This window comes from Silurus aristotelis (genome assembly GCF_946808225.1).
Source record: "Silurus aristotelis genome assembly, chromosome: 9".
NCBI classification, from domain to species: Eukaryota; Metazoa; Chordata; class Actinopteri; order Siluriformes; family Siluridae; genus Silurus; species Silurus aristotelis.
The window spans coordinates 7,916,880-7,929,013 of NC_139582.1; the positions used below are offsets into that span (position 1 = coordinate 7,916,880).

Consider the following 12,134-nt stretch of genomic DNA (forward strand, 5'->3'; position numbering starts at 1 on the left):
ACGGCTTGTATCTAAACAGTAGCCTATCAAGAAAGTCATTGTTCACTGTCTTCCTCCTTCCTTTCACAACTATTTCTTTCGGGAGTTTTTCTTTTGGCATCGTCGTGCGTTTAAAAATCACTATCAGTGAAGCTTTTCTCCCGATGCCGTGCAGCTCAGAACACAGGTGAAGTGCGTTTTTTCATGCCCGGTTGTTTTCAGCGTGACGAATGATTCGTCTTTCCTGTAGACAGTCCGAGTGAGCGGCAGGTCAAACGTCAGAGGAACATCATCCATATTTATGATGTGGTGCGGCACGATTCAGTGGGAGCGCATCTGATTTAAAATAAAGAGTTTCATTGGTTCACCTAAACCCGTTCGGCAATTTCAGTTTTTTGGCTTGAAGTTTGTGAAACCGGGAAAAACTCAGGAAAAATCCATAAATTAGCCACTGTCATTGTTTAAGCCGCAGGGTTCAAAGCGTGGGAAAAAAGTAGCGGCTTATAGTCCGGAAAATACGGTAAAATTACAAGTTAGATTCTGCCAAGTTCTACTCAGGAGTTTCCTTCTTCATTTATTACTCCCAAAATATTCTGCTTGCTGTTATACTGATGCTGAACTGTATGTTAATGATAAGTAGATACCAACTAGCATCAAAACAAATTTAAAATTTTGTTCATTTTTTTTCTCGCTCAACTGAGACGATGGTTCTTTCTCTCTTACTGCGTAAAACAATGGGAGCTCAGGTCAGCTTCCCGCGTATTCGTCTTCTTGCATTCGCACCCGCGTACTGTTTACTATAGAATTGAGACCACATGTATTTTAATGGAAGGAAATTCACCTTCCAAGCAATAACCCTCCTCCCCCTTGTCTCCCTCATGCCAGCAATGACTTTGAAAGACTTTGTTGCTTCTCCCATTAGGGGTCGCCACAGCGGACCATTAGCATGTTTGATTTGGCACATGTTTTTACGCTGGATGCCCTTCCTAACGCAACCCTCCCCGGGACCGGTACTAAGCACTAAGTGCCGGGACCGGCACTAAGGCTTGTGCAACCCTAATGGCTGGGGTCGGTTCCCTGACCGGGGATCGAACCCGGGCCGCAGCGGTGAGAGCGCCGCATCCTAACCACTAGACCACCAGGGACCCTGTTTTATTTAAAAATACAACTAAAAATTATCTTTATATGAATATTTTTTTTGGGTGTGTGTGGAACGGATTATCTGAGTTTACATGATTTCCTATAGGAAAAGTCGTTTTGCATTACGAATATATTGCATTGCGAGCTTTTTTCGGAACAAATTAAGTTCGCAATCAAACGTTCCACTGTATTTAACTTTGAAATGTAGTGAAGTTAACGTCTCCTCAAATTAAAATACTGCAGTAAAGTACAGATACGCAAAAAAGCTACTTAAGTACAATAATGAATTACATTGACTTCGTAATTGTCCACCACTGCCCGAAACCGACCTAAGAATAAGTCTAAAATAAAAAATGACAAAAGAAGCTTTTCGTTTTAAGCTGTTAAGCCGGATGCATGCTTAAGTGTCCACTTTGAATAATTGAAAAGCAACAATTTCCTGCTTGCATAATACAACGTGACCCCTGACCACCTGAACAACAGCAATCCATAAATGTTGTCCTCAAATTCATTTGTCGTTTCGCAGCCAGCGAGAGCACAGAGAGAAGGGGATTAGAGATGTTTGCTCGTGGACGGCAAACCGAATACGTTGTGTGTACACTGTATGCGGCGAGCCTGCTATAGGATTATTACTCATTAATAAAATATGTGCGAGTAGAAATGTCCGCTTCGACAAGCATGCCGAACGCATACCACTGCATAGCTTTACCCGTGTGTGTGTATGTTTGTGTGTGTGTGTGTGTGTGGTGACAGACATGCTTTTCCTTAAGCAAATCGAGCATGAAGCATCTTTCCCTTTACTGCCCTGCTTGGACACCGCACCGACGTCACTGCAGTCAAAGACGAGATGCTGATTGACTGCTTTCAACAGGGGAATGCTGGCAAAAAATAACTACAGAACAAGTCCTGTCAGGCACATACAGACCCGACACGCACAATCACGAGCGCGCGTGCAGACAAAGCCATTTCACAAAAGAGCCGGGGTGCACTGCCTTTATAGAGAGCGTGTCTGACACTGGTTTGATTGTTAGAACATTGAACTCTTCTAACAAGTTCCTTTTTTTTTCCAACCTTGAAAATCTGAGCTGCTAGAAAAGGCTTTATTTCATTTCAAACCAGGAAGCACTAGTATAAGCCTTGTTGCTGTATTTATTCAGAAGCTACATTAGTTATATTGGGTATGTGCCGTGTATTCATCACGTATACGAAAACATTACGTGGCCATAACACACACACAAGTATACACACACACAAGTATACACACACACACACACACACACACACACACACAGTACCTTAGTAACTGCTTAAAAGGCTCGAGACAGAAGGTACTGTCATTTCTGACGTGTGTGTGTGTGTGTGTGTGTGTGTGTGTGTGTGTGTGTGTGTGTGTGTGTGTGTGTGTGTGTGTGTGAGAAGTGCTTTTAAGTCTAATTAAGAGTAAGAAAAATATAACCATGTGGTCAAAAATCTATCAAGCTGTACAAATCTCAGTAAGGATGCTTTGTCCTGGATGAATTGAAGTGAGTGTGGACAGAACAGGGCATGCTAACAGAGAGAAGAAAAGAGGAGAAGGTAAGAAAGGTACATGGAAGGAGAAAGAGGCAAAACGAAAAAGAAAAAATGAAGAGAGATTAAGGTAATGTAAATTTTTTTTTATTATTTTGGGGGAATGTATGGATAAAGGGGATAAACAGGGATGAAGGGGGAAAGGGAAAGGAGGAAGAAGAGACAGAATGAATGGGAAAAGGACAAAATAAGAGATATAGGGAAGTGAATGGAATTGTGAAAAGAAAAGAAAAGAAAAGAAAAGAAAAGAAAAGAAAAGAAAAGAAAAGGGAAATGAAAAAGAAAAGAAAGGAAAGAAAAGGAAAAGGGAAATAAAAAGGAAAAAAGAAAAAAAAAGGTGAAAGTCTAAGAAAATATGAGGGGGTGTCAAGAAAAAATAAGGAACCTAAGGAAAGAGGAATGAAAGACAATAGAGTAAAAAAAAGAAGAGAAGATAATAGTGAGAAGATAATAGTGAGAAGAGAAGAGAAGAGAAGAGAAGGAGAAGAGAAGAGAAGAGAAGAGGAACACTGGGGTGTGTGGGCTGTGTAAAACAGGCCTGCGTACATTTGCGAGTTGCTAGTTTTCTTCAGCTCCTCTCACTCCTTGCACGAGTGGGAGTCTGAGGCCCAATTGTCACGGTATACATAGCTGCTGATGGAACACCTTGTCATAATATTCTCTCATCTCTCCCCCCTCCCACCTGCTTGTTTCACGTGTTCCTGTAGCTGCAGCAGTTCCCCTGAGACAGGTTTCCCCAGCATCGACGTAAGAGAAGGCTCTCTACCCACGCTGCAGAATCAGGAACATCTCATTTCCATCCACCCTCATATACTCCCTCGCCTGCACGAGGCTGAACGCCTTCTCTTTCTTGTCTCCCCTTTATTAACCACTATTTCTCTCTTGCCAGCTCTCTTCCCTTCAGCTCCCTCTCCTCTCTCTCTCTCTCTCTCTCTCTCTCTCTCTCTCTCCCATCATCATCATCCTTTCCCCCGAGCTGAAAGCAGGGAGAACCTGCGTGGGTGGCAACGTCTCTCCCTGTCACTGAAGCCTTAGGCCCACATTGACAAATGAGGCATCGGGGCTTCTCTACTGAGCGTGGGTGTGAGTGGGGTTTCTGAATCTCTGCAAACACAGCAACCCTGGCTGCTAGTTAAGTAATATACACAGAAGATGGAAGAAGACTCTGGGTGGGTGTGAAGACAAGCAAAAGACTTATGGTCTGTCTATGTTCAGTAAAGAAGATAAATGCAATGCCAATGTCGAATACACAAACAGCAGCTCCGGTCTTACCGGCTCGGCTTTTAATCAAATCCTCAGCATTTCTCAAACTAGCAGAAGATCTCAAAGCTCTCACAGTCGCAGCAATGTGATTGTTCAGCATATACAAGATGGAAGTGCAGGTCTCAACATATGTTTAAAAAAAAAAGAAAAAAAAAAAGAAGAATTATGGCTTATTTTAATATAGATAACTACAATGATAACATGTGTCTAAAATATGACATTTCAAGACTAAGCTAATAGAAGATGCCATATCAACCAGTAAAACTTATCTAATGGGAAGTCAACAACAACAACAACAACAAAAAAAAAAAAAAACTCACGGGTATTCCTCTGCTAGTTGCTGCGCAAAGCCAAATGCCACAGGATCGCGGTCCACAGCCACCAAGGTCACACCTGGCACCGATCTCAGGATGGCCTTGCTGTGACCTCCACCCCCAAAAGTCATATCTAAGACAACCTGTGTCAAGGTAAAAGGGACAATCAGTGAAATGTAAAGTGGGGTAACGGTAGAGCCGTAAATCCAATCATGTTTATAATCACTATGACATCTATCAAACACCATTGTAACTGCACTAACAATAGCAATGTCCTCCTGTGACATCTAACATTTTAGAGGAACAATGGAAATACAGCCTCAACCAACAAATTCTTACCATAATAAGTGGTTTAATGGTATAAGTGGTTACAAAATACATGTGATTTGTAATCTTAACATCATTAAAGGCTTTAATTCAAAGAAAAAAAAGTCCTAGCCCTGGTCTGGGTAAAGTCGGATCTAGAAATAAATCAGTATGCGGTTACAGTATGCTACAATACATATATTAATACTATGTATGTATGCAGTGATGGACTTGTCTTGAACACTGGACTGAATTTTATACACAGTATTTAGGCCCCTCTGTGATGTTGATTTCAATCAATAATTTCTACAAGAACAAACTAGATGGCCAGAAATAAGTGGAAACCTTGCCAATGGGGTTCATTGGGGTTAAGGTTAGAAAAGCTTGTCCTACTCACAATTACAACCCTCTAACTCATGTTGCCTAATAACGACCCATATTTCAAGCACTGAGAATAGGTTCAAAGGTATCACAGACAAAGGCATGTCATTAGTGAGTAAACTCAATGAGTGTTTTTAATAGATATTGGTTTTTATTGATCTCTGTGTCCATTTTGAATTTGATTAAGTGAATTCCATTTTGGTAAAGTGGAAGTATCCCTGGGTAAATCCTGTTCAAGTGGTTGCAATAAAAAAAAAAAAAAAAAGCAACCAAAAAACCCAAAAGGAGCACAACTAAACTTAAAATGTTTTTCCTAAAATCACAAAATGATGTTTACAATCGTTATAAGTGGAGATGTAGGTGTGCTTCAGAGGGGCATGTTGCTCTGATCTCACAAGTGATCTGAAATGTGCCGATGACCAACTCTGTGCTGTGGACGCTCGTGTGAAAAGCTCACTCTAAAAGGTTACAAACCGCATTCGTGCATTTACCCATTTTATCGCTTTTCTCTTTCGCACTCAAACACTCCAGACATGCTGTCCTCTTTTCTTCTCCGAAAAAGTCAATGTATGAGTCATGGTCTCTCCTGCTGAAAAAGCTTTGGTGGGTTTAAAGAGATACTCCTGTATGCATTTGCACTACCTGTAAACCTCATGCTACAGAGACACTCCAGCAAATATAATGACACTGAAAAGTAAAATCCCTGTAGAGGAACACATATTTACAATAGGCTTGGTTTTCCCTCCAGACTCCTGATGTCTCCCTCGGCTAAACCTTGACTTGGGGATGATTTGGTGTTGTGTCTGTGACGGAGGCCTGTAAGTTACTGAACGGATTGTTCTGGTCAGGGTGTACAGATCTGTTCATGTAGTGACTGACTCTTCGTGGGTAATGCACAGGAACAAATTGTCCTAAGTATGCTGCCATGATGCCTGTTTTGCATCACCTTTTGCATAACTTGGCAACAGTGGCTCCGACACCCTCCTGTCCCTGCTCAAATCATAACAATTGTCTCAAGTGATCCAAATACAGATGGACGGCACTAAGTACAAGTGGACGTGGGTCAAACGTGTCTTGGGGACATACATCAGATTTATCAAACCATTTTCAGAGGTGGCCATGCATATGGTCGCATAACATTTGTAGTGTGAACACTAATGTGTCCTGATGCATCGATAGTAATCAGGGTTGAGTAGCGATAAACCTGCCTTACATACAAGCAGAATTAATGTAAAAGTCGTCATCTACTCTACTCAAATAACATTAACATCATGAGTTAATCCATGCTTACAAGTAAGTCATTCTCTATAGGAATCTGCTTTTGACTACTGTTAATATTTGAGTATACTTTATCAAACAACAAAAGTTTCTTTAAATATCAACTTTAGATTTTATTGTCATATGTGGCATTATGGGAAAATATACAGAATTAGGCTGTGACTAAATTCTGCCAATAACATACGTCATATTTTCAAATGTAGGTGGATACTTAACCATCACATGATTCATGATTTCTATCAGATTTGGGGTGTGTCTATAGGGATTTATGTTAATTCAGCCACAAGAACATTAGTGAGATCAGGTATTCATGTAGGGTGAGAAGGTCCAGAAGGGACTCAGAAGTCTAAGTTCCAGTTCATCCCAAATTTGTGATAGAGGTTGGGGCATTCTGCAGGACACTGGAGGTCTTTCACTCCAATCATGTCTTCCTCGCTTTGTGCACAGCAGCACCGTTATGTTTAAACCTATTTGGGCCTTTTAGTTTAATTTAAGAAAATATTCAAATGCTATAGCAAATTTAAATATTCTATGTGCACTTTTAAAGGCAACAATATTGGGGAAGAACCACATGTGGGTGCAATTGTAGGTTGTCTGTAAAACATTCAGCAATCATGTAGTGCAGGGGTCACCAATATGGTGCCCGTGGGCTCCCGCATGGACCACATGAGTCGCCCGGTTGGTTTAAAGTTATTTAAGTTTATATAAGTTATATAAATAAAGTTTTGCATATTGATATGCAAAACTTGTTATTTTAGAAGTGTGTATTAAACTGGGAGCCCTTCACATTAATCGGTACCGAAGAAGTAGCTCTCAGTTTCAAAAAGTTTGGTGACCCCTGATATAGTGTATAGAAACACAGTAACCAGTCATACGTACAGCACTGGATCACTTGCACAGCATATATATATATTGTGTAATCTGTGCTACAATCTGACAGTGCATATCCTGTACAGCATCGTTTTCACTTATCTATAATGTACTGCACCAACACCATGGAGAACACTATATATCTTCTGCCAAAATCTAAGATCATCTTAGAAGCTAGTTAAACAAAGGTGCAGGAAAAAACAAGTTACTGTCAGGAATTTCTCCCTCATGAGAGGTGTTGTTTTGGCGATTCTCTCAGCCCACTGGGCTAAGGATAAGCTTCTGTGTTGTTCTGTGTTTTTACAAATTGACGTGTGTTTTGATTCGAGTCTTGTCTTCACCCATATCCTGTCAGTGGTTGTCATCATCATGTTTTCTGATTGTTCACACGTTTGCAGATTGCTCTTTAATTAGTTTGTGTATTCGAACCCTCTTTGTTCGAGCGTGAAGTAGTTTACAGCCTGTCAATGCCGAGCCTTTGTTCGGTGTTACTCTGCTCCTGATCTTGAGCTCACAAGACCTGAAGATTATAAAACTCAGTTTGGATTTGCCCTTGTAACAAAAATGCTTAACTGCAATTGCATTTGTGCTATGACTGTTACATGCTGTAGCAAAATCAATGAAAATTAATTTATTTTAAATTCCACTCAATGCAGTTTCACTGTGCTTCAAATTAAATCTTTTAAATGCACTTTTTCTCCTCTCTTTTTTATTATACGTCTGAGTCTGGTCTCATTCAAACATCATTAAAATTCCAACTCACTCCACAACAGTGCTAATCTATGCATAATGTTTTTAATAGACAATGTCACAAAGCTGCCTTACAAAGATATTAAAAAAAAATGTAGATACCAATAAATAAGCTGGAGGCAACATGGCCAAGGAAAAAAAACCTGAGACAACATGAGGAAGAAACTTTTAGAGGAACCAGAAGCAAAAAAAAAGAATCCCATCCTGACACCAGCGTGTCTAAGTGACACCAGATTGTAGAGAAAGAGAACATAACAGTATACAAACAGTATACAAATAGGCTACAAAAAATAAAAAGAAAGAAAAAGAAAGAAAGAAAACAGAACTGAGTGTATTGTTCAGGATGAACGGGTTGTAAATAAAGGTTGTGAACATAGGACAGTCTTATTTATTAATGACATGCCTTTCCTTTTTCCACTTTCTCTCTGTCTTTATAGACCATAAAGAATATCCAAATAAATGACATTGGTTTTTTGAAAACAATGACTATGCAGTTGTTCACACAATAATCGCTGGAAATGCACTCAGGAGGACCTATGAAAGCAACCGAAAGTGTAAATAACGATCCATCAGATCAAAACACCCAGGAGGGATGTTGATATTTAGTCTGCTTTAATGTTATGTCTAAATGCAGCCTGTGAAAAGTTTAATACTAGATCAGTACTGAGAACTTTTGATATTCAGAGCACCAATATTAGCTTTATATCCAGAAAGGAGAAATGACATAAGACCACCCGATTCTGTAGCACCCAAATATTATGTTTTCCATCTTATTTTAAGGATAAGAGGAAAAAAAACGTCAAATACATTTGTATTTTTATACTTATTACATTTGTTGTTATAGTCTTATTGGGTACTAGACAGGAAAGATACCGTACTTTCCAGACTATAAGCCGCTACTTTTTTTCCACGCTTTGAAACCCGTGGCTAAAACAATGAAGCAGCTCATTTTCCTGGGTTTTTCCTGGTTTCACAAGCTTCAAGCCAAAAACCTGAGCCCCATAACATTAGACCAATGAAATTGCCGAACGGGTTCAGGTGAACCAATGAAACTCTTTATATTAAATCAGATGCGCTCCCACTGAATCGGGCCGCACCACATCATAAATATGGATGAGGTTCCTCTGACGTTTGACCTGCCGTTTACTCGGAATGTCAACAGAAAATGCGAATCATTCGTCACGCTGAAAACAACTGGGCATGAAAAAACGCACTTCACCTGTGTTCTGAGCTGCACGGCATCGGGAGAAAAGCTTCACCGATGGTGATTTTTAAAAGCAAAACGATGCCAAAAGAAAAACTCTCAAGAGAAATAGTTGTGAAAGGAAGGAGGAAGAGAGTAAACAATGACTTTCTTGGTAGGCTACTGTTTAGATACAAGTCGTGTAACAGACACTGTCTTTCATTAAAGCCTGTGTAAAGTTCATTAGTTTCAGTGTAGACACCTGCGGCTTATTTATGTTCAAAATAAAAATCTTTGTCAGATTCAGTGGGTGCGTCTTATATTTGGGTGCGCTTAATAGTCCGGAAATTACGGTAATCATCTTTTTCGTCACTAAGATGTGAACTACGTTTCCCCCTCACTTGTATAAAACTGTTAAAGCTGCGGTGATTGCGGTCTCCTGCTCTATATTCTTTCGATGTTTAATCCTTCAAAACTTTAAATAACTGCTTGGAATAACTGCTAACTTCTGTTGTAATAGCAATCCCATTCTGCAGGCCTGCTGTTCATAGAAAATAATCAAGAACTACAAAACTAAGTTTGTGCCTTTTTGCAATCATATAGTGATTAACTTCTGAAACAAGAAAAAATATCCTTCCAGGCAAAAACTGAAAGTTTCACTCCAAAGACGAGGTAATTAGTCACTTCTAAATAGATACATGTCCTTCTGTAATTGTCTACACACTGCAGGGACTGTGCAAAAGGATGTCATGTGGCATGATTTTTTTTATTTAATCGTAAAAGCCGCAAGTATTTGAAGCGCTGCACTGAGCGCTCTTGTGTATAGGTTCACATGTCGCTCCTTCTTTTATTTGCAGCTGTTAAACAAACATCTGAGGAAGTTAAATTCTTGGCAATTGAAAGTCAGAGTATACGACACTCTGAAGCTGTGTGATAGATGCTTCTCATTTCATTTCCTTGATCCTTGCTCCGGTTTTCTCCCATCTCGTGAATAAACTAACTTCGGAGCCGACTAATGCAATAAACATATGTGCTGTTCATTATGCTTCTCTACGTGAGGTCAGACTGCCCTTACTGCGCAGTGTCCATAGCAACCAGAAAACCACGTCACATCCAGTTGCTGGCTTCATCATCACCTCCTATTTTGACAGGACAATTTAAGAATTGAGAAAGCATACAGTAAAGTAAATTCAAACGTTTCTTAATGCCCTGCAATACAATTGCATCGGCTTGAGTGTCACCTGAGTTACCAGTAGAAATGAGCAATATGGCCAAAAAATAAATAAATTCAATCTGTGATATAGATTATACTATACTGCCAAAAGTTTGCAGACACCTGATAATAAGTATGGCATGTGCTTTTTGAGATTAGCATTCCACATTTGGTCACAGTTTGCTCTTACAAAGCCCTTCACTCTTCTGAGATGATGTTCCATTAGATTCTGGAGTGTGCATGTGAAAATTTACATTCATCAGCCCACGAGAGTGTTGGTTAAGGGTGTAAAATCTGAGTACCCTCAGGAACGTATTAATTGGCGGACCGCAAGTTTATTTAGTCTCCACCTCTCACTTTGAGCGCATTTTTTATTATTATTAAACTTGAAAACAAACAACAATGCAAGGAATATATACACAGTATATATATATATATATATATATATATATATATATATATATATATATATATATATATATATATATATATATATATATATATATTATATAAAGAAAAAAAAAGAAACTAGGGGTAGCGCAGTATCACTGTGGTGACTCACTTCGTACGTAAATTAGGATTTGTTTTGTGCGTGCATGAAAACAAAATAATCCATATTGCTAGCGTTAGCTGCTAACAGGAAGTGGCTAGCAGCTAACACTAGCGATATGGATTATTTAGCATTTTATGTTCAGCTTCAAGAAAATCCTGACAATTCTGCATATCGAGGGAGTGAATAAATAAAGGGTGGAAGGAATGAAGACATTTGTTAAAGTATGTTGAACAGTTAAGTGAAACATATCTTTAGAAAATGTTATATTAAATGTAAAACACACACACACACACACACACACACACACACACACACGCTTACATACACCTCTGTATTACCCAAATAGGGTCTAACAAATGTTAGTGTAAAAAAAAAAGTTTTTTGATTAATTTGATTTTATTAAATTAATAATAATTTCATAATGATAATAAAATAATCATTTGTGCCAATTTAATTGATTATTTAAAACGATTAATAAAAAAAAACTATAAGCAATATTATGTTTTGCATTTCTTCCTCCTGAGCGTACAGAACTTACAGAACAGAAACCGAGGTTCACATTTAAAATTTGATTGTACCGCATTCAAAGACATATACAATTGTGTGCCTCCTGCATGTTATACTTAATTGTATTACTTAATTGTTATACTTAATGGCACAAAATGGCAAAATAGTCTTAACATGAAATCACTGATCAGGGTTAAACAAATGGATAAAGTAGCTTATCATCAGATAGTTTTTCCTTTTTACTTATTTAAATGTATAAGCCGTGTGCGGAAACCTGCAGACAGAAAGCTGAAAGCAGATTCAAAGTTGTTTCTTTCAACATTGCTAGATTCAAACAGTTGATTGGTTAATAAACTCTGACAAGCTGAATTTTGCATCAGACATTAATTATTTATCATGATTGTGCATCAGACATAATTTACTTTAGACATTATTTATTTTAATTATCATGATTTTGCCTTTGCCTACTAGACTACATAAGTATATTTCCCTATTTCTAGCTTTCCCCCCCCAAACACTTCACGGCAGCAAAACAATCAAAAGGTGGCAAAGAAGGTCTCAGGAGTGCATTTGTTTTATTCTTGCTTTGACAAATGATTTGCTGTTAATACTATTAAAAACTTTATTTTTCTGTCTCGGGCTCTTTTTATTATAATTATTTTGTGCCCAGGAGTGTTAAATACAACAGAGCTGCATTTAAAAAAAATTATGATGGTTTGTGTACAAAAATAATTATATTTTTTCTATTTAAAATATATATATTTATAAAAAAGTAAAAAAATAATTTGACAATAATATTTATACAGACATGGACAAAATTAATGACAG

The 12,134-nt window shown here is 38.4% G+C and overlaps 1 protein-coding gene across 3 annotated transcripts in view; it reads right to left on the reverse strand.

Moving 5' to 3' along the window:
• mettl15 (methyltransferase 15, mitochondrial 12S rRNA N4-cytidine) overlaps positions 1-12,134 on the reverse strand; it is a 91,510-nt gene that overhangs the window by 34,016 nt on the left and 45,360 nt on the right. For all 3 annotated transcript variants that reach the window (XR_014534974.1, XM_083550043.1, XM_083550042.1), the window contains exon 3: positions 4,272-4,408. Coding sequence is in view for 2 of the 3 variants with exons in the window: in XM_083550043.1 (XP_083406169.1) it covers positions 4,272-4,408 (137 nt within the window). In the remaining variant the exon portion in view is untranslated. The remainder of the gene's footprint in view (positions 1-4,271; positions 4,409-12,134) is intronic.